The sequence below is a fragment of the Cynocephalus volans genome, chromosome 7, assembly GCF_027409185.1.
Source record: "Cynocephalus volans isolate mCynVol1 chromosome 7, mCynVol1.pri, whole genome shotgun sequence".
Classification (NCBI taxonomy): Eukaryota; Metazoa; Chordata; class Mammalia; order Dermoptera; family Cynocephalidae; genus Cynocephalus; species Cynocephalus volans.
The window spans coordinates 61,795,536-61,819,076 of NC_084466.1; the positions used below are offsets into that span (position 1 = coordinate 61,795,536).

General features: G+C 33.4%; 1 protein-coding gene across 1 annotated transcript; it reads right to left on the bottom strand.

Annotated features, from left to right (window-relative positions):
* Positions 1 to 1,415: 1,415 nt before the first annotated feature.
* Positions 1,416 to 22,587, bottom strand: CCDC122 (coiled-coil domain containing 122). Its single transcript, XM_063103567.1, has 5 exons — positions 22,551 to 22,587; positions 21,930 to 22,045; positions 12,964 to 13,362; positions 12,076 to 12,192; positions 1,416 to 1,565 (listed from the first exon to the last, which is right to left on the bottom strand). Exons 2-5 carry the CDS (start codon positions 22,041 to 22,043, stop codon positions 1,416 to 1,418), a joined length of 780 nt encoding a protein of 259 aa, XP_062959637.1. The 5' UTR covers positions 22,044 to 22,045; positions 22,551 to 22,587.
* Positions 22,588 to 23,541: the final 954 nt, after the last annotated feature.

Genomic DNA, 23,541 nt, shown 5'->3' on the forward strand with positions numbered 1-23,541 from the left:
TATCTTAAGCAGACTAACCCTATTTTCTTTATACCTCAATTTAAAAACAAACTTTAAAAAATATAATTCAAGGTGTTAGTTATCATGTACAAATGTTCTGAATCCCATCATAAGAGTTTAGAAAACTAGAATTTTTCTTCTATAAGCTATTCAGAAAGCTATGAAGTATAACTATACAAAGAACTTTTAATATGCAAACTACATTAAATATATTTATATAATCAGCATTTGGTTCAGCCTTGTCTTCAGCTACGCATAGTCGGTACACTCCACGATCTATATAGGTTTAACCATTTTCATTTGTAGTTGTGATTTTAGTCAAGGGCCAAACCTGATTGTGTTACAGGATAAGTCATTTGAATTGTTAGCCATAGCAAGCCAGGCTAAGCCATAATAACACTATTTATGTTAGACATAATAAGATTATTAATATCAGGTTTTATATCAGCTACACTCTTACTGAATCTCAGGCATATAGAAAGGTGAGGAGAAAATGGATTTGAAATATCTCTTGATATTGTTGCTTTGGAATCACTTAATTCTACAAGTGAATATTTAAAAACTGTATCTTTGGTAATTAATATTTAAATTTTGCTTTTAAGTATTTGACTCAATGGAGCCATGCTTTTCATTTTTTCATTTCGTTTCATTTAATCTTAAGAGAAAGTTAACATCTGATTTATTGCCATGGACATAATATTTGCCTTTCAATAAGAAAATATATATATATGTTAGTCTATACTGGTTAACAGTCTTCTTTTCAGAGCTTGTACGTTTGCCTGACACAATGTTATAACTTTAATTTAGTCACAGAATAAGAATAAAGAATTTAGAGACTGAAAAGTGAAAAAAAATTTTGTGCATCACGACACTCCAAAATATGTTATTTAATAACAAAGAAAAATGATTGCTACCTTCTGGATAAAAGAGAAAACTTTGTAAAATATCTGAAGCACTGGACATATAACAACACTATTGTAAATATCAATATTTATGGTCTACAGTTGTAATAAAACAAGTTCTAATAAAAACTGTGAAACATACAATCATTTTTTTAACATCTAAACAATCATTGAAAATTCAATTTTTTCTTCTAAATTTTTACTTCATAGGGTAGTGAATGCAACATGGCTATAAACAGGCATTCATAATATATCCTACACCCTCAAAACAATCGTATAGACTCTCCCACTATTCTCCTGTAAGCATTCCTGTTGTCTACTGCCATCAATTGTAGGGTTGGAAGGCATTTTAACAAATGGATGACTGATTCAACAAAAGAGAAAATAAATCTTTCATTAAGACAGTCCCCTGATAGTGGACACTGCTTGCTAAGAATCCAAAGGATTTTCTCAACGCTCCGTCCCATCATTTTTGTTGACATAGTCTGTGTTCCACATTGCCCTATGGCAATGTTATTCTTGCATTCTAATGCATTTTCTTAGTTCAGCTGCAGTTTTTTCCAGTTGCTGAATGTTCCATTGCCATTGTCTTCTATTTGACTGAAGCTTGTTCACCTGACAATGCAAACGCTTAAGAATTGCATCATATCTCTTATGTTGCACCTATTGAAAGAAGAGTACACATCAACAAGGGCTTGGAAGGATAAGTAGCAAATGGTCATAAAGGATATTTTGACTACTCTAAAGAGGAAAGCACTTGATTAGAAACTATTCACTGTAAATAATAATGATAAAAATAAACAGTAATTGTATGATAACTATTTATTCAACATTTATTACAAGTTAGAACTGTGCTGAGAGCATTCCATATATAATTAAATTCTCACAACATCTTATGATGTGGGTTATTATTACCCTAATTTTTGCATGAAGAAACTGAAGATTAAAGAGTTTAAGTAATTTGGCCAAAGTTTCATAGCTAGCAAGTCGGTGGTATTTGGGATTTGAACCAAAGTGAAGCAATACCTTTTACTTCTCAAGGCAGTTACCAGTGTTAAATCAAACTAAATTTGGCCTGAGGCTGCCTCAGGACATTGAGTCCCTATGTAAGGAACTGCAACCTAACAACTGAAAGCCTAACTTAGGAGTATACTTCTGTAACAAATAGCTGAGTCTCAGCCAATCACAGGCTGCCAGTTGATCAGACCATGATCAAATAAGGCAAATGCTGAGCTGTAACCAATCAAGCATGTGTTGGTAGTTTCCATCCAGGTACTATCTTTCTGACAAGTGTAACTTTGATACGGAGATTGGCTCCTTGAGCACCCAGAGCCAGAGTTCAAGAACACTGAAACTCAGTTGACTGACTTGATTTCCATGCTTACTAATAACCTTGTGATAATGTGGCTTCCACTGTATTTTCCCTACAAGGAGGAGAAGCAGTACTACTGACTGACATAAGTTATTTGATTTCCTTTAGAGTTTAGTTATTATAATAAATGAATAAACTGGCATTTGAGTTTTATATATCAGTTTCTTGTGAATTGTTCTAGCATCTCTCTGTCTACCCGATTCTGGGACACTAACAAGATTACATTTCTAAGCTCACAAGGCTAAAAATGGTTTTGGCCCAGAGGTGACTTCGTGAAGGTCACCTTGTGAGCCTTCTTAAAGGGCAGCCATTTGTTCAACCTCTACCAGTACCAGTCTGACTTTGATATGTTTCTTAATATTGAAACTTGAATACCATTAAGCAGCTAAGGATTTAATAGTTCTATAGAGAATCTAGCTTTTTTGCCTCTAAGAAATGGATGGGTTATTATTCCTATATAGTTATTGTTGTTAGCAAGGCAGAAAAAAAATGATAATCAGGCGTGATACCTTCAAAACACACTGAAAAAAAGAGAACAAGGCCCTGTACCAACCAATATAATCAGAATACCACTCTGACCTCATCTCCTACTACTTTTCTCTTTATTTCCTCCACTCAGGACACACTACCCTTCTGTTCCCTGAGCCCAGGCATGTTCCCATTTTAAAACTGTTATACTCACTCTTCTTTTTGCCTGGAAAGCTCTGCTTCAGATATTTGTACGCTTCCTTCACTTATTTCAGGGTTTTCCCAAAAGAGGTCTTCTCAGTGAAGCTTTTGTTGGCTACAAAAGCTAATATTTACCTGTTCTCTCCCCACACCACATACATTACATATCTTTCCCTCCTCCATTTGGTCTTTAACCCTATCCTTATATAATATGCTATGTAAGGGGTGAGGGGGTAGAGGCAGGGAGAGGGGGGCAGAGAGAGAGAGAGAGAGAGAGAATCTTGTTTATGTCTGTCTTTCCAATTTCAATCCAAGTTTCATGAGGACAGGACTTTTATCCATTTATTTTGCTCATGATTCTATCTTCAGAACTTACAAGAGTAATTAGTATATGGTAGGCACTCAATAAATGTGTTGAATGAATTAATGAACAAATAAATTAATAAAATCAGGCAGTTCTGGTAAATCAAAAGGGTTAGAAGTGGACTACTCTACGATGTATAAATTAATTGAATTGCCATCCTATTTTGAGAAGAACATTATGTGAAATATATTGCTAAATTCTGTATCGTTCAGAATTTCTCCATGTATATAACAAACACTCACATAATGTCACTGTTTACCATGTAGAAAATGCTGCACTTAAAACTCTTGGAGCTCACTTGCTGACATTTGAACATGTCACTTAATTTCTCTCAGCTTCAGATGTCTAATCTAAGGTACAGCTAAATATTTTTATGGAGGTATAAATGCACAGATTTTTAAGTGTGCGGTTCAGTGACTTTTGACAATGGAAACACCCAAATTATGTGTGTCTGTAATTCATTCTAGTATAGCATATATAGTTAAATAGCATTTTGTTATATGAATGTACCACAACTTGTTTATCCATTCTCTTTTTTAGGAACATTTAAGATGTTTTTATTTGGGGGCTATTATGAATAAAGCTGCTATGAGAATTTATATACAAGTTTTTTTGTGTGTCATGTTTTCATTTTTCTTGAAAAAACACCTAGGAAGGGAATTGCTGATACACTGGGTAGGCATATGCTAACTTTTCAAAAAACTGCCAAATTGCTTTCCAAAGCAGTTGTACCATTTTACAATCTCCCCAGCAATGCCTTCTCAGTATCATTTCCTTTCAGCTTTAAGAACATTTTTTAGCTTTTCTAGTAATGTGAGTCTAGTGGAAACAAAGTCCATCAGCTTTTATTGATCTGAAAATTTCTTTATTTCACCTTTATTTCTGAAAAATATTTTCACTAGATATAGAATTCTTTATCTTTTTTTTTTCCTTTCAGCACTTTAGCGATGCCTTCTATTTTTTACTAGTGTCCATTGTTTCTGATTTTAAAGAATCAGTCATTCTTATCGTTTTTGTGTATTTAATGTGATTTTTTTCTGACTGCTTTTAAGCTATTTTTTTCTTTATATTTCGTCTTCAGTAGTTTGGCTATGTCCTTAAATATGATTTTCTCTGTGTTTACCCTGCTTGGAGTTTGCTGAATTACTTGAATCTTTAAGTTATATTTTTAGTCAAGTTTGAAAAATTTTTGGCCAATATTTCCTCGAACTTTTTTATTCCCTTTTCTCTCTCTCTCCTCTCCTTCTGAGTCTATAGTTGTCCTTATGTCAGATTGTTTAATATGGTCCCACAGATCATTGAAGCTGTATGTATTTTCCTTAATTTTTATTTTTCTCTGTATGCTTGTTTAGATGATTTCTACTGATCTGTCTTCCAGTTTGGGAAGGGTCCTGCCTTCTGTTGTGTCTAATCTGCTATTAATTCCACCCAATATATTTTTATTTTGACATTTTATTTTTTCAGTTCTAAGATTTCTATTTGGCTCTTTCATATGATTAAAATCCTCCCTCTTTACCCATCATACCATCATATCCATCTTTTCCTGTAGAATGTCTAACATATTTATCATAGGTTTTAGTCCTTACCTAACAACTTCCTTATAATGTTGCTCTATTGGTTAATTATTGGTTAATTATTGTCTTAGCTATGGGTAATAACTTTGTGTTTCTTTACATTACTAGCAATATTTTATTATTAATTCAACATTGTACATATGTTGTAAACTCTGGATTCTGTTATTTTCCTTTGAAAATCGTTGAGTTTTGTTCCAACAGTCAATAAAATTACTGGTGGATCATACTGAACTTGTGAGACTTTGTTTTACACTTGTTAGTGTGTTTCTGTTTTAGTTTTGTCTTTAGATCTTGGCCTTGTCCTTAGTCCAGTTTTGTCTTAGTTCTTAGTTCTGAATGTGGTCTTTACTCCTAAGATTTGGTAGTAGTAAATGGACAGATGCCGAAATCTCTGCTCAGCTTGTAAGCACTCTATTGTTTCCTGACTGTGCCTCTCTGAGTTTTATCCCCATCTCTGTGCAGTTCAAGTTACAGCAAAGAATTTGAAGAAAGTTATATGTAAATTTCAGGCTCCTAATAAGGCCAAATATTTACCCAATCAACCTCATAGGGAAGGAAGTAAGAACCCATTAAACAGTATAAACTTATTTCAAATGTAAGGTATTAATTACTGTTAATGTTCCCATACCTCTCACCATATACTAAAATCAACTCAAAATGGATTAAGGATTTAAATATACACCCTGAAACAATAAAACTTCTTAAAGAAAACATAGGAGAAACACTTCAGGAAATAAGACTGGACACAGACTTCATGAATACGACCCCAAAAGCACGGGCAACCAAAGGAAAAATAAACAAATGGGATTATATCAAACTAATGTTGATAATTATTAAAAGAAAGTATTAAGTAATAGAATAAGCATGGATCTTATCTTATGACTCAGTAATGCTACTTCTTGGTAAAAAAGGGTGTGTATATTATAATGTTCACTACAACATTATTTTTAATAATGAAACTGGAAACCATTTAGCTGTCCATCAGTTGTAGGATGGTTAAATAAATTCAGGTATAGCCATACTTTATCACATTTTATAGTAAGATACTTTACAGTAGTTAAAAAGATTAAAGTAGGCCAATATATACTAATATGACAAATCTGTGAGACAATTGTTAAATAAATCAGTTACAAAATGATACTCATATGTATAGTACATTCATGTAACCCTCTCCCACCCACAGAGGTGTGTACGTCTGTGTGTGTGTACCATGAGGAAGAGATGAGAGTGATGAGAGAGAGCAATGTGATAGAACATGGTATCAGAGGAGCTATAGCCTTCCCTCAAATATTTCATCTTTTTTCAAGGAGAATGTATTCCTAGAAATAAAAACAATTTTTTAAAAAGATTGGGAGAAACAGAGTCCAACAGACCTTGATTCATATCCTACTCTGTCACTTAACATTATCTGTATAACCTTGTACAAATTATTTAAATTTTCTAAATTCTTTAAGATGTGTTATCATAAAAATTTTAATGGGATAGCCTATATAAAGTGCTTGTAAGATACCACGCACTCAATAAATAATAATAGGTTTAATAATACTGAACATTTCTGCTTGTACTTTCTAGAAAACAGAATAACTGTTACCATGTTATCTAGCTATCTACCTGAATAATGCTTATTCTGACTTTATGTCACATTTTCCCCTTTGCTTCTCTGGATTTTTCTCTTAGGACTGGCTTTCTACTTGTGTAATTATTTCTGTTGCTGACTTCAATAAATGAATGCATTTGTTAATCATGTAGCCATATGTCGTACCAAGTTAAACATGCTTTGCTCATGACCCCTAGTAGCTCTGAAAGTGTACCAGTTTTTTTCTATCCTTTGAAATTTTGAGCTCAGACTGTACTAAATTTAGGCAAGAGTAAGCCATCGATGCTTTACACAAAGTTTGTTATCATGAAATATTGCTTGCGGCACTCATCATTTGCTAAAAAGTTTTTAACTCCTCCAGTCTCCCTTGCCTGAATACTCTTGGACCTGGCAAATAACTTTTTTTAACCTTGAAGTAAAAATCACTGATTGTTGCTTATGGCTCTGTATTTGAAGCTTTGTGTTTATATGCTTTGCATTTTGCTTCCCTGATTTTTTCATCAATGACTCACAGCTTATCTTTATTCTTCTCTCTCTTATCTTTAGTTCCCTCCTTTTATAAAGACAGACAACAGACAGGAGAAAAAAAGACACTTTAGGATAAATATTTGGAAATGGTTTTTTCATTCAGATATGGCTAAAAATACTAAAAACATTTATTTGACAGGAAAACATTAAAATTCAAAAACCATTTTCATTTTTTCTGAACCAAAAAAATGTAAAAGTAACATTAATATAAAAGCTAAAATATGCAAAGCATAAAATGTTTGAAAGCACTAAAAATTAGAACAAATGAATGTTGTACTCCAGACACAAGACCCTTGAACTGTGCCAAGGCCATGGCTAAACATATTCAGAAGGGATAGAAAAAAGACTCAAAAGAAGAAATAAGTAATAAAAATCTTCTGGTATTTGAATTCATCTTTTTTAAAAACTGGTTGTTTTGAAAAGGAGGTTATGCATATCAATGATCAATTCTTGACAAACAATAAGTACAGTTGTTGAAAAAAGAGCAATGTTCTCAAGACAATGGGATGACTGTATTTGTCTTTCAGTTTTATAATTTACTATGAAGAATCTTTAACTTACTAAATTTTCATTTTTTCAACTATGATAGTGTGATGGAACTGAAGACTATTTTTTTTTTTTTTCTTTTTTGTGACCGGTAAGGGGATCGGAACTCTTGGCTTGGTGTTGCTCGCACCGCGCTCAGCCAGTGAGCACAGCGGCCAGCCCTATATAGGATCCGAACCCACGGTGGGAGCACCAATGCGCTCCCAGTGCCACACTCTCCCGAGTGAGCCACAGGGTCGGCCCAAGACTACTTTTAAATGTATTAGAAGTAATAGAACTAAACTGAAAAAAGCACAAAAGAATATTAATAGAGATATCCTTATTATGAAAGCTTAAAAGTAGTTTATTAAATTTGGGGGGCAAAAAGTTTTATGATGAAAACATTAAAATATGGAAGTCTTTTCCTCTAAGATTAACATTAGTGGCTATTTCCAACACCCTTTACCATTAAAAATACCAATTTATACTACTGATTCTGGCAAGATAAAGTAGATGTACTTCATGTACCTATTCTTCCTAATAATGTTGAACTAAAATCCCTGGACATTGTATATAAAATAAACATCAGAAGTTTCTGAAAGTTGGAGAGAAGAAGGCAAACTGGCTAGGGACCTCAGGACCCAAGGAACAACATGTGTTTTCTTTTTCTTCTTCATATATTTCAGAGAGGATTCTGGGGAGGACAGCAATCTGGAAATGCCAATAAATGCAGACAAAAAAGCCCCAAGAAAAGCCTGCTCTCTCGAGCCAAAAACAAGGAAAACAACAGCATTGCAAGACAGAAAACTTTTAGGCAGTAACTGCTCTATTCAAGTCAAACACTACAGAAAAAACTACGGCCCCTCCACAACCCACACCAGCAAAGGCTGACCAGAAAGCCTAAACTTCTGACATCGCTTGGTCCCAATCCTCCTGCTGGGGTTGTGTCAGAGAAGGCTAATTGGGAAGCTAGGAATTTTAATCCCCTCTGGGCAGTAATAAACTACAACCTGTTTTGTCAGTGGAGCCCAGTCGAGGATTCTGGAGTTCTACTCCCATCAAGAGGTAATGATTCCTCTCCTTAGGAAGGAAGGAAAGAAAGAAAGAAAGAAAAGACCACAAAAGTACATTGAACTTTCAGAAGGAGAGAACAAACCTAAGGACACTAGAGATGGGGGGAAGAGAGGAAGGGTGTTTGGGGAGTAATAGGTATGGTAAAAGGCATGAAGAAAAATTATGATTTGTAACAATGAATATGCTAATAATAAAAAATAATAATTAAAAAAAACTTCCTTTCCTTGCTGGGGTAATGTTAGAGGAGGCCTAATGAAGAGTCAGGATTTTCACCACTACCCAGCAGTAAGGACATGTCCACACAATGTCAGTGGAGGCCATGTGGAGAGCAGTATCAAGGCACCACTCCCTCTCCAAGCCAGAGTGGTATCAGCAGAGGCCTAGAGGCCAGCCAAAACTCCTACTTCTGGCCAGCAGTAACAAGAAGCCCTTCTCCTTTACATGGGTATCAGTGGAGACTGGTAGGAGAATCTGGACTTCAACTACCACCTGGAAGTAACAAAGATCCGGAATCTTAAAAGATAATACCCAACATGTCCAGTTTTCAATAGAAAATTGCTCATCATAACAAAAACCAAGAAGTTCTCAAACTGAATAAGAAATGACAGTCAACATGTACCAACACTGATATAACACAGAAGTTACAATGACCTGACAAGCATTTTAAAGCAATCCTCATAAAAATGTTCACAAGTAATTATAAACATGCCTGGAATAAAAATGGAAAAAATAGAAAGTTCTGGCAAAAGAACAGAAGATATAAAGAAGACCCAAAAGGAAATTTAAGAGCTAAGAGATACAATGACCAAAATGAAAAATTCAGTGGATTTCAACAGTAGATGGAGGGAACATAGAAGAGTCAGTGTCCTGGAAGATAAAACGCTAAAATTACTCATGTGAACAATAGAGAGAAAACAGATTAAAAGAAGAAATAAACAGAGCTTCAGGGGCCAATGGGACTATAACAAAAGATTTAACATCTGTGCCGTAAGAGTCCTGGAAGGAGAGGAAAAAGAGGGCAGAACTGAAAAAGTATTCAAATAATGGCTGAAAAATCCCAAATTTTGCAAAAGACACAAAGCTATAGAACCAAGAAGCTAAGAGAACCCCACATAGGATAAGTCCAAAGAAATCTGCGACAAAACACGTTATATTAAAACTTCTGGAAACTAAAGACAGATAAAATCTTGAAGGCAGCAAAAAAGAAAAACCTTACCTATTCAGGGAAAAACAATTCAAATGACAGCAGATTTCTCGTCAGAAATAACAGAGGTCAGAAAAAAGAGGCACAGCATTTGTCAACTGTAGAAAGAACTGTCAACTAAGAATTCTATATCCAGCAAAAATATCCTTCAGGAATGAAGGAGAAATCAAGACATTCTCAGACTAAAAAATAAAAGAATTTGTCACCAGCAGACATACCCTAAGATAATGAATTTAGAGGTTTTCTAAACAGAAAGGAAATGATAAAAGAAGGAATCTTTTATTAGAACATCAGGAAGAAAAAATGAACATGGTGGAACAAAAACATGGGTAAGTACGATAGACAGATGGAGAGATCATAGCTAAAGGGTGCAGATTTCTTTTTGAGGAGATGAAAATTTCTAAAATTAACTTTGGTTATGGTTGCACATATCTGTGAATGTACTGAAAGTCATTAAATAATGTGCTTTAAAGGGTGAATTGTGTGGTATGTAAATTATATCTCAATAAAGCTGTTTTTAAAAATCAGAATAGTGATTACCTGATGAAAGGGGCACAAGAGAACTTTCTGGACATGCTGGGAAAGTTCTGTATCTTGATCTAGGTTATGGTAACAGAATTGTATGTATATATTTGTCAAAATTAATCAAACTAAACATTTACAATTTGTGTACTTACTCTTATAACAATTATACCTCAATAAAATGTTGCCACAGAAAAAAATTACTAGGTAATCTCAAATTTCTTTCTAAAATTTGTAGCAATTTACACTTCCACCAAGAGTGTATTAAAATGTAGGTGCTCTTGATCTTACCAACTGTAATATCGATAATTTGATGGGCTAAATGTAATTTTAATTATCAATCTCTTATGGTTAATGAGGTTAGTCATATTTTCCATTGTTTTTTGGATATTCATGTTCCAAAAAATGTCATTTCATACCATTTACCTGATATTTTACCAACTTGTTTGACACTTTCTTATCTCTTTCTTTCCACTTACATATGTTATAAATGTCTTCTCTAGAATTGAGTCTTCTCTTCTCTATTGTTATGGTATATTTCCATAATCTAGAAATTTATGACGAAGTCAAAAGTAAAAATATTTAACCATAAAGTTTATGGTTTGGGGCAGTTTTTTTGCTCTTTTAAAAGAAATGCTTCTCTGACACAATTAAGTTTTTTCCTAAATTTTCTTCAATACTTTTAGGACAGAGAGAGAGAGAGAGAGAGAGAGAGAGTGTGTGTGTGTGTGTGTGTGTGTGTGTATTAGGAGGTAGAAATTGAATATTATTTCAAAATTTTCTTTATTTTTACTTTTCCATATAGTTAACCTATTTTGTCCATAGCATTAATGCAAGGGTTTTCTGGATTCTCTTTTTTCCTGTTTCATTCACTGTTTTTTCCCTATTTTTATACCACTTGTATACTGTCTTACTATTTATAGTTTTATAATAAATAGTGGTGTTTAGAAAGGTCAAAAAAAAAAAAAACCTACCCTATTTATTTAGATTCCTATTAAACCACAATGTAAAATCATACTATTTCTTATAGAGCATATGTAAAGGTAAGGGTTTTTATCTTCATATTCCTCAGATGCTTTTTTATTGTGTCAAATTAGTCACAAGTAAGTTGAAACATCCATCTTTTTATTTTCCAAATTAATGTCTTACAGGTAAAAATTATTTTTTATTTACCTTTAATAGCACATTCCTTTCCATTTTTGTTCTCCATTCATCCAAACAATAAAGACTATAGAGGTCTACTGGTGGTACCACACACTTCAGGAATTTAGTCTCATTTTCAATTTTGTATATCGGTTTGTTTTTTTTTAACTTGATTTTTGATAATTGCAAATATGAAGTCAGAGAGGTTTAGAATAACAATGATTTCCATTGTCTTTTACTCTACTTGAGGAGTCTCTGATGTCTAGGAATGGTCATCCTCTTTGACTGTACTGCCTCTGCTTTCCAACCATTAATTGGGTACCAAGTTGTTGGTGAAATGAGACCTGGAAGAATTGTAGGCCAGATTTAAATAGGAGTGAGTGCTTGCTTTGTTTGAATGCATTCACATATTTGAACATCTTTGACTGAGGAGGTTATGTCTAATTATCTATTAACGATTTGTATTTATCTACTGAATTTTATAGTTCTGTCTTACTCTCTAGCTGCCTTGAGATTCAGAGTAAACTATGAAAATATGAATATAGTATAAGTTTAAGAAATGGTCCCATAAAACATTGAAATCTAGATAATTAAGACTTACCTCTATTTCTTTTCTTAATTTTTCATGTGTCTTTTTTTCTTCCTCAAGAAAACAAGATTTTTCAATGATAGATTCTTTTATAGTTACAATTTTGTCCTTTAGCTTTGTAATGTCTTCCTGTATGTTTGTAAAATTTAAAATACAAGTCAAAAAAGGAATGGTCAATATAAATCCAAGATTTTCAGTGTTTCTATAATTTAAGAAAACTAGACAAATAAAAATTTAATTTTGATAAACATGATTAGAATATCATTTTTGGTGTACAGAATAAAGAACAGTTATTCAAACAAACAAACCTTGGATTTAAAAACATAAAACTAAAAACCAAATGAAAATAAGATATAAAGGAAGGTGGTATTTATGGTTGCAACTGCCCAGCAACAGTGTAAAGGATACTTTTTAATACTCTAGCAATAAATGGTACATACTTTAAGTTTGTATCTAATATTGTCTTCAAAGAACAATAAGAGAAATAGAAAGATAATTAAGGTGTAATTATTAATTCACATTGTTGGCATAACAGCATTAAGCATAATAAATTGGTTTAAATTGGTCTGGATCCATTAGCATAGAAGCTAGAGCTTTGGCATTTTCGTGAATTACACTTTCTGCAATGAATGGATTAATTGTTCACTGTGGTTTTGTTTGACCATGTATTTTTACAACTCCACAGGGCATTTGTGGATGTTTTCTTTATGAATTTGCACATTTGGGACAGTTACATAACTCATGTACTTATTCAAGTTTTTTTTTAATTGTGAAAATTGTTTCTGAATATAGTAGAATAGCTGTGTAACCATATTTTGTTAACTTAATGATGAATTTATTATTTAATATATGTACTTGCAAAAAAGAATAGAAAAAATTTTGATAAGTAATAATTCAAACCTGTACTTGTGTTATTCGGTTCCCTTGTGGATTTTGGAGATCTTGCATAAGTTCCTCTTTCATTGTCTTTAGTTTTTTAACAAGATCTCGTTTTTCCTGGAGTTCAGTCATAAATGACCATTTGCTTTCTATCTCCCCCAAACTATCTTTATGTGCTTTTATTTTTGAATAATATACATTATATCTTATCATGTGTTCCTCAAAATCTTCTTGGGCTGTTTCTATGTCAAATTTAAGCTTTACATTTTCTGTATGTAAGGACTGAATTTGAGTTTCCAGGCTTCCACAGTGAAGTTTGGTATTCTCCATAGCAGCATCTTGCTGAAAAATTTGCCTCTCTGTTTCTTTAGTTTCTGCAGAGACAGCTGCTATTTGTTTTTCAAGCTCATGAAGTTCATTCTGCAATATATTTCAACATTATCATTATTAATTCATGATATTCAACATGAGAGGAAAATCATTGTTTTGATCCATAATGCCTTTAGAAAAATCACTTAACATAAAAATATATATTTGTCTAATATAGAAAAAATTAATGCATAATAGAAGGAAACATGCAATAAAGTAATACAATTATTTTATAATCTCAGAAGGATCTCAGAGTTATATATTTCTTATTTTTTAATGTTCATCTAATTCTAAATATTAAAATTTCATCATATTGTCTTAACATTTTATAAATAAAATATATTTTCAAAACATTTTAATATATTTATGAACATCAGAATTACATACTCAAGTAAGATAATATGATAAAAATGATAAAGTCCTGAGTTAAGAATCAAAAGATCTAGGTTCCAACACCCTTATGGCTATATTAGTTTGTATGATCATGTATAAAAAACTTAATTACCTCACCCAAACTTCACTTTCTTCATTTGTAAAGTGAATATAAAAATATCTACTTTGCCTCCCTGGGCATTTAGAATTAATAACTAGTGCCTCCTTGTTAAAACTTAGTTTTCACACTCTTCTCTGGTTCTCCTTGGATATCTCTAAGCTTTCCTTCTCAGTCTCAAAGATTCCTTCAAATGTAGGCATTCCTCAGACTTCAGTCATTATAATTTTCTCTTCTCACTCTACATATACTCCTTGGGTAATCTCACCCATATTTACATCTTGAGCTATATATCTGTTGATGATTCACAGAATATAAGTGGCTGTTGAGTTCTATACCCAGCTGCTATTGGCCATCTCAAATTCACCACATTCGAAAATCAGACTAATTCTTTCCCCCACCCCCACCTATTCCCTTTTGTATCAGTTATCTATTGCCAGAACCACCAAATCTCAATGACAAACAATAAACATGTTTACTGCTGACATGACTGGCAACAGCTGGGTTTGGCTAGGTAGTTCACATAACTGGGAGCAGTGGGGGTTGGCTAGTTATAAGATGATTTAGGTTGGCTTTAACTGGATGATTGGGATGTCTCGGCTTTGCTTTATGTGTGTCTTATCCTCAAGTGGGCCAGCACAGGCATGTACTTCTCATGATGATAAGAGATGCAGAAGAGTGAAAGCTGAATTATATAAGCTTTTCTAAAGCTTTGGCTTGAAACACCTCAGCTAGTCACATGATCAAACTCAGAGTCAAGGGGTGAAAGTGTATCTGCCCACAATGGGAGAACATTGTAATTCCATGGCAAATGGTGTGAATATACAGAAGGAAAAAAGTTGGAATCCAAAATGCAGTTCCTATACCCCTATACTCCCAAACTTAGTTAATGGTATCATCATGGTAGCCATCCTTAATTGCTCCCTTCTCTTTATTATCTATACATAACTGTTCACCAAATTCTATAAATCCTCCCACCAAAATAACTCTGCAGTCTAATCTTTATCCTTCTTTTTTCTATCTAGTATGGTCATCCTCTTTAAATAAATTTCTAATGTTGGTGGGAGGCACTGTGTTAAAAAGGCAAACCCCCTCTATCCTTTTCCTGGCAGAGACAACAGAGGTAAGTACATAGAAAAACACAATGTGCTGATGAACCTCAATTTTTATCTCCAGCTCTGATATTTCAAATGCCCAGTTAACATTTCTATTTGGATGTCTAATATACATCTCAACTATATATATTCAGAAAAGAACATTTAATTTATATACCAAACATGTTCTTCCCCAAGTCTCTTTGATTTCAATAAATTGCATCACTTCCCACCAGAATACTCAAAAGCCTAAAAGTCATTTCTTTTAGTTGAAACATAATTGATTGTACATATCGTGAGATACAGCGTTAAATATCAACACAATGTGCAATATGTGATGCTCAAATCAGAATAATTAGCATATTCAACATTATACAATGTAATCACATTTTGTGGCCCTTTACCAATTTCTTGCTAAGCCCCCTCCCCCTTTCCCACCTCTAGTGGCCTCAACTCCGTTCTCTCCTTTGGAAAGTACAACAAACTATTTTGATTGTTACATCTCTCTTTTTTTTATTTGTTTGGGTTTTTCTTTTTTTTTTTTTTTTTTTTTTTTTTAGCTCATGCATAAGAGTGAGGACATGTGGTATTTCTCTGTCTGTGCCTGGCTTGTTTCACAACATAATTTTCTGTAAGTTCATCCATGTTGCTGTGAATGGCAGAATTTCATTCTTTTTTATGGCAGAGTAGTATTCCATTGTTTATACATACAACAGTTTCCTCATACAGTCATCCAGCAATAGACATTTATGCTGGTTCCAACTCTTGTCTACTGTAAATAGAGCTGTGATAAACATGGGAGTACAGGTATCCCTTTGACATGATGCTTTCCATTCCTAGAAGTCATTCTTGATTCTTCCCTTTCTGTTATCCCCACAACTTACTTTCCAGCAAATCCTGATGGCTGGGCCTCCAAAATAAAATTGCAAATTCACTTCTGACCAATCTTTGCAGCACAGCTTAATTTCTAACTCTTCTTGTTTCCATTCCTCCCCCTAACTCCCAAATAGGCTCCATATATCAGGCAGAAGAATCTTTTTAAAACATAAATCATGTCATGTTACTTCCCTGTTCAAGATCTTCCAGTGGTATCTCTTTGCACTAATAATAAAATTCAAATTCCTTAAAATGAATTATATGCTCTAATCCCAATCTATTTGGCAATCCTTCTCATCTACTACTCTCTCCTCTTTCATCCTTCTGTTTCTTGTATATGCCTAGTAAGGTGGATTCATCTACCTTAAAATTCTCTCCCCCTAGCTGTTCTACCTGTTGCATATTTGTCTTTCACAATTCAGCTTTATTATTCCTCAGAACAGTCTTCCCTGAATCAAAATATAAACTAACCACTCACCCTCTCCCTCTCCCACATCCAGTTACTCTCTACAAATTACGCTACTGTATTTCCTTTGTAACACATCAATCTCTGAAATTACTTTCTTTTTATTTATTTCTTGCCTCTCCTGACTAGAATGTAATCTTTATATGGCTGTAGGAAACTTGTCTGTCTTCTTTACCAACATCTTCTGAGTGCCTAACAGTACCTGGCACAAAGTAGGTGCTCAATAAACATTTATTAAATGTGTACATGAATGATGCACATGGAATGGTCAGGAAAGGGATATGTGCCCCACCAGCTATATAAGGCTATCAACTCTATTGATCAATACAGGGAGAGATACATTTCCACTAATTTGGTCATCATCTCTTCTCTTTCCTACTCTAATTGTAGATTGTTAATTTTATTACTGACTTTAGTATCTTTCTCCTTCAACCCATTTCTACCCTTACACTACAATTATATTATTTTTTCTCCTTCTCCTTCCTCTTACTCTTCTCCCTCTCCTACTCCCCCCTCTTCTCCTTCTCCTTTTTCTATTTATAGCCTTATTGAGGCAAAATTGATGTAAATAAACTCCATATATTTAAACTTTATAATTTGTGAGTTTTGACATTCTTACAAACTCATGAGAACATTATCACAATTAAGATAATAAATATATCCATTACCCACAAAAGTTTCCTGCTGAGGCTTTGCCATCCATCCATCCCTTCCCACCTCTCAATTCCTAGGCAACCATTGACCTACTTACCAACACTAAAGATTAGTTTGACTTTCAAGTATTTTATATAAATAGAACAGTTTAATTTATACTTTTTAGTTTCACTTTTTTCAGTCAGTATAATTAGGTTGAGATTCATCCATGTTGTATATAACAATAGTTCTTTTTTATTGCTGATTAGTATTCCATTGTATGGATATACCATACTTTGTTAATCCATCCATCTAATTGATGGGCATTTGGGTTGTTTCCAGTTTTCCAGTGGGCACATACATTATTTATTTCTCTCCTGGGTAAATGCCCATAAGTGAAATGGCTGGTTTATATAATAGAGATAGGTTTAACTTTTTAAGAACCTCTAAACTGTTTTCCTAAGTGGTTTTGTCATTTTACATGCCATCTAACAGGTTCTGGGCATTCCACACCTTCCATATCTGCATCAGCACTTGGTATGGTCAGTCTTTTTAAATTTAGCTATTGTACTGGGTTGGATATATATAATGTAAATATAAGTACATTGCCATGTATGTTTTCAAATATTTTCTCCCACTCTGTGCAACTCAAAAGCCCAAAGAACCCCAGCAAGGATACTGTATCTTCATTTTCATAATAGTATATTTTGAAGAGCAAATTTTAAAAAATTTTTGATAAAATCCATTTAAAAAATTTTTGTGTCCTAGTAAAAAAATCATTACCAAACCCAACATCACTAAACTTTTCTCCTAAGATTTCTTGTAGACATTTTGTAGTTCTGACTCTTACATTCAGGCCTATGATTCATTTTTAGTTAATTTTTGTATATGGTATCAGACATAATTGGAGGGTTTTTTTTTTTTCCATGAGGATATCCAATTGTTTCTCTACCATTTAGTGAAAAGATTACCCTTCTCTAATAAATTGCCTTGACACCTCTTCAAAAATCAATTGATATGTATGGGGCTATTTCCAGACACCTTATTTTCTTCCATGCATCTATATGTCTATCTTTATGCCATATCATATTATTCTGATTACTTTACTCTATAATAAATATTAAATTCAGGTAGTGTGGTATCATAGAAAGATATTTTGTCTTTGTCTCTGGCTCCTAGCACAGAGCTCCTTGATACTTCCTAAGTGGTAAGGGTGAAAGAAGCACCTTTTTTCTGATGAAGTGACTCTTGGTGGGCCCCTAGTTAGCTTCAGGATGGCAGCTGGTTGTCAGAAAGACCAAGCCTTGATTTGAAGCCTGGAACTTTCAGCCCATCCCCACAACCTCTAGGGAGGGGAAAAGGTCCAGAGATTGAGTTAATAATCAATCATGTCTACATGATGAAACCTCCATAAAAACCTTTACATATGGGATTCAGAGAGCTTCTGGGTTGGTAAACACATCAAGGTACTGAGAGAGTGGTATGTCCAGAGAGGGCATGGAAGCTCCCTCCCCACAACCTTGCTCTATGAATCTCTTCCATTTAGGCTGTTCCTGAGTTGTATGTTGTATCTTTATAATAAAGCAGGAGTAATAAGTAAAGTGCTTTCCTGAATTCTGAGAGTCATTTCAGAAAATATCAAAACTTGGGAAGGGGATATGATTTATAGCCAGCTTATGAGAAGTATGGGCGGCCTGGGACTTGTCAGTGGCTCTGAAGTGGGGACAGTCTCATGGGACTGAGACTTTTAACTTGTGGAATCTGATGCTAACTTCAGGTAAATAGGGTTAGAATTGGATGGGCACTGTTGGGCACCCAGTTGGTGTTGAGAGAATGAGAAAATGGTTGTTGGTGTTAGAAATCATCCCAAGTGGCATAAGACTTCCAACACTGTTCTTCTGCAAAAATGTCTTGGCTATTTTAGGTGCTTTGCACTTCCACATTACTTTCAGAATCAGCCTGTCAATTTCTCCAGAAAAATGCCTGCTGGGTTTTGATTAGGACTGCTTTTAATCTATAGATAAAATTGGGAGAACTGACATAATAATGATACTGAGACTTCTAATTCATAAAAATGGTGTATCTCTCCATTTATTTAAGTTTTCTTTAATTTTTCTCATCCATGTTTTACAGTTTTCAGCATACAAGTCTTACAAACCTTTTGTTAAATTTACCCCTAAGTATTACATAGTTTTGATGCTATTGTAAATGGTACTGCTTTTTAAATTTTAATTTTTGATTTTGTATTGCCAATATATAGAAATATATTTTTATATATTAATCTTATATCCTGCAACCTGTCTAAACTCACTTATTAGTTCTAATAACTGTTTTGTAGATTCCTTATAGTTTTCTAAAGATAATCATGCCATCTGTGAATAAAAACAGGCTTACTTCTTCCTTTCCAATCTGGATATGTTTTATTTCTTTTTCTTACATTATTGCACTGGCTTGAACCACCAGTACCATCTTGAATTGAAGTGAAAGCAGATATCCTTGCCTTGTTCCTGATCTTAGGAAAGAAACATTCAGTCTTTCACCATTATATGTGGTTGGCTGTAGGATTTACGTAGACACTCTTTTTTAGATTGAAGAAGTTCCCTTCTATTCCTAATTTGCTGAGAGTTTTTGTCATGAATGAATGTTGGATTTATAACAAGTGCTATCTTTATAAAACATAAATTTAATCATTTCCTCCTTGCTTAATAACCATCAAAGGCTTCTCATCATCTTCAGAATAAAGTCCAAATTTCTTTTCATGGTATATATCTTCCATAACTTCTCAAAACATATTCTATGTTATGCTACCACCAAACTACTTACAGTCTGTGAATGTGCCAATGCTATTTCAGGTCTCTGTGAATTTTCTTAGGTTCTTTTTATGTGGAATATCATTCTCCTCACCCTCTAACCCTTAAACCTATTCCATACACCCAATTACTCAGGTAAACTCCAGCTGTCCTTTAAAACTCAACTGAAACATCACTTCTTCTGATTACTCCTTCTTTAGTTGTGTTCATGCCTTTATTGTGGATATTATTACCCTGCATGTAATTATTTGTTTACTTCTTTGTCTCCCTCCCCAACAGATGAGAAATAAAGAGTGAGGACAATGTTTAGCAAAATGCTTAATAGAAAGTAGGCCCTCAAACAAGTGAAATAATATCTGTGATACCCTTAAAGACTGAGAAGTTCTACAGAAAATTTCTTTTTCTCTTTTTAAATTTTATTCTAACTTATGCACTGTAGTTGTACATACTTATGAGGTGAGGTACAATCACCTCATAAGTAGGTTTTGATACAAGTATGTGTTGTATAATAATTGGGTCAGGGCAGTTAATTTATCAATCACCTCATGCATTTATCATTTCTTTGTTGTCAGAAACATTCAAAAGCCTCTCCTCTAGCTGTTATGTAATATACAAAACTTAACTGTTAACCATAGTCATCTTTCTGTGCAATAGAACATCAGAACTCATTCCTCCTTTCTAATTTTAATTTTGTACCTGTCAGCCCACCTCTCCCTGCCCCTGCCCCAAGTCTCTGGTAAACAATGTTCTATTCACTGCCTCTATAATATCAACTTTTTTTTTCAGATTCCACATGAGTGAGATCATGTGGCATGTCTGTCTGTGCCTGCCTAACTTCACTTAACATAACATCCTCCAAGTCCATCTGTGTTGCCACAAGTGATAAGATTTCATTCTTTTTTTATGGCTGAATAGTATTGCATCGTATATATATATATAATACATTTTTTAAAAAATCATTCATCTGTTGTTAGACATTTATGTAAATTCCATATCTTGGCTATTACAAATTGTGCTGCAGTATATATGGGAGTGAAGATATCTCTTTGACATACTGACTTCATTTCCTTTGGGTATATACCGAATAGTGGGATTCCTGGATCAAAAGGTAATTTTATTTTTAATTTTTTAGGAACTTCCATACTGTTTACCATAATGATTATACTAGTTTACACTCCCACCAACAGTATGAAAGTGTTCTCTTTTCTCTACATCCTCACCAACACTTGTTTTCTTTTGTCTTTTCGATAATACTCATTCTAACTGGAGTGAAGTGGTATTTCATTGCTATTTTCAGAAAATTTATAGAAATCTAAGACGTTATTATTTTTGTATTATGTTCTATTACATAAATACAATATTTTCTAAACGTAACTAACATTGCAAATATTTATATGAAACTCATATTACGATAATAATATAGTTATGATCATTATATGTCTGCTAATGCATTAATACTTAAAACCAATGTCAAAATCACTTCCTATACTGTCTACCAGGGCCCCACCAACGACTTTACATATATTTACAAGTTAACTCACTTGATACTAATGAAATACCTGCATTTTACAACTGAGGAAACAGAGGCACAGAAAAATTCAATCATGGAGGTAGAAGTAGCAAATCTGGCCTTTCAAACTAGGCAGTTCAGGTCCACAGCCTATTCTTTTCATTTCTATGATATATATATGATAATTTTTACAAAGCACAAGTAAAGATATTGTTTTCATTTTCATTTCTTTAGTCATATTCACAGAGTGTAGTCATATCGAATTATGCTACATGCAAAGACCAAGTATGGCTCCCATATTCCCTGTAGTGTGAATGTGAATATATTATGAAAGGGAAAGAACACACGGGGAGCCTACTTGAAATGTTCACTGCCACCTAGAAACTCCCAAGCCATAGCTTAAAACACTGGCTTAAAACTTAACTTTTCTTCAATTCAGCATTTTAGGAAAAAACTATCAAATAGAAGTGAATTTAAGATAATTCTTTGTGATACGCTTTGTTTTATATGCTTATACTACAGTTGCAATACCATTGTTGAATCTTTGTATATTGGGAGTATAAAAAGTTCCATAAAACTAGAATACTCATATAGACTTTAGGGATAACAGAATAATTGAGAGAGAGTAAATATTAATTTAAAATTGACTCCCAATATTAAGTATTTTAATAACTTCCCTGTCACTAATTTAGTTCTGAAGAAAACAAAGACATTTAAAAGACTATATAAAAGAATTTACCTGCAAATAGAATAGAACTTTTTTGTTTTTTTCTATCTCTGATGTTTGTAATTGCTGCTGCTTTGCCACTTGTGCTACAATACAAGTTAATGAAGATGTGTCTTGGTTATCCATAGCTAGACAAAAGAATAAAGTACATTAAAAAAAGTCAAAATGTAAACAAGGGTTATGCTTCTATACTCATAATCATAAAAAATTTCATGTTTTTCTCATAAATAAACTAAATTTAGGATTGGTAATCATCCCTTTCTGACTATAAACAAAACCAAAATCACAGGCAATCATAATAGGCCGTTCAAAATTTCTTACCATAATGTTATACCTGCTACTTTACAAAACAGTATAAATATTTTGATTTTTTTATCCAGACCACTTACACATTTACTGTAATTACAGTGCTACCATAGCAACTCTATAGCAATTACGGTTGATTAATTTTCACTATAGGCCTGTATTTCCAGGTTGTTATGCCTTTTCTAAACTCTATACATGATTCTTCCAAAATTTAACTGCTTCCCTCTACTCTAATTCGCTATCAGTTTTAACATAACTATTCCATCATACTACATTTTTGTTGGTGCTGACCTTGTAATTACTTATTTCTTAAGATTGCTGCATTACCTTCTTTAGGAACTCCTTGCTTTTCCTTTCTTTCACTTTCGTTTTTTCCTGTTATATATTCATGATCCTGAAAGTTAAATTAATTGTCAAATATGTTACAAGGATGGCAATGACGTTTCATCATTAGTGCCAAGAATTAAAATACAATGGTTAAGTGAGATTTTGGAAGGAAATGAGAACTGTATGAGGGTACTTCAAAAAATTCATGGAAAGATTTGTACTAACTGTTAATTCTATTTTTCCATGAACTTTTTAAAGTACTCTTGTATTTGAGTCTTGATTGTCCTGCTTTTCAGCTGTTATGACCTTGACTAGGTTTCTTAACTTCTTTGATCCTCAGTGTCTTCATCTGTAAAACCTCATAGAGCTGTTGTAATAAAGTGATATATGTAACATGCTTAGCATAATACCTGACATATACTGAATAATTATTATGGATTAGTAGCAGGTACCTCCAGTACTATGATGAAATAGATTCTGAAACTATAACCAGAATCTGTAAGAAACACTGCCAAAAATGATTAGCAATTTCTGCCGTGGGTATAGATCATAAGGAATACAATACTACTGTCTAGCACTATTCTGACCAGGGTAAGCTCTAAGCAAGTCTAAAGTCATATTTTGCTCTATTCTCTATTTAGGAGTAACTGATAAGATGAACAGGCAGATATTTTCCTCCTTTGAAAGATGAAGGCAAAGAGTTCCTTCCAACATAAGGGTGCTGAGTTGGCAGAGTTAAGGGCATTATCATCTTTAGTAAAAAGGGTATCTGAACTTACCTGTCCATTCCTACACAGAGGAAATGGTACATGTTTTTGTGATTAATAAAAAGAATTCAATGTTGTTAAGTACTGCTGAAACTGGAAATTGTCATCTACTATATAACATATGTACAAATAATTTTTTCCTATTTAGATGATTGATGCTTTTAAAAAAAATTTTTTTTTCCCCGAATAGTACTAAAGTGATTATAAACTTTGCAAGCCAAAGA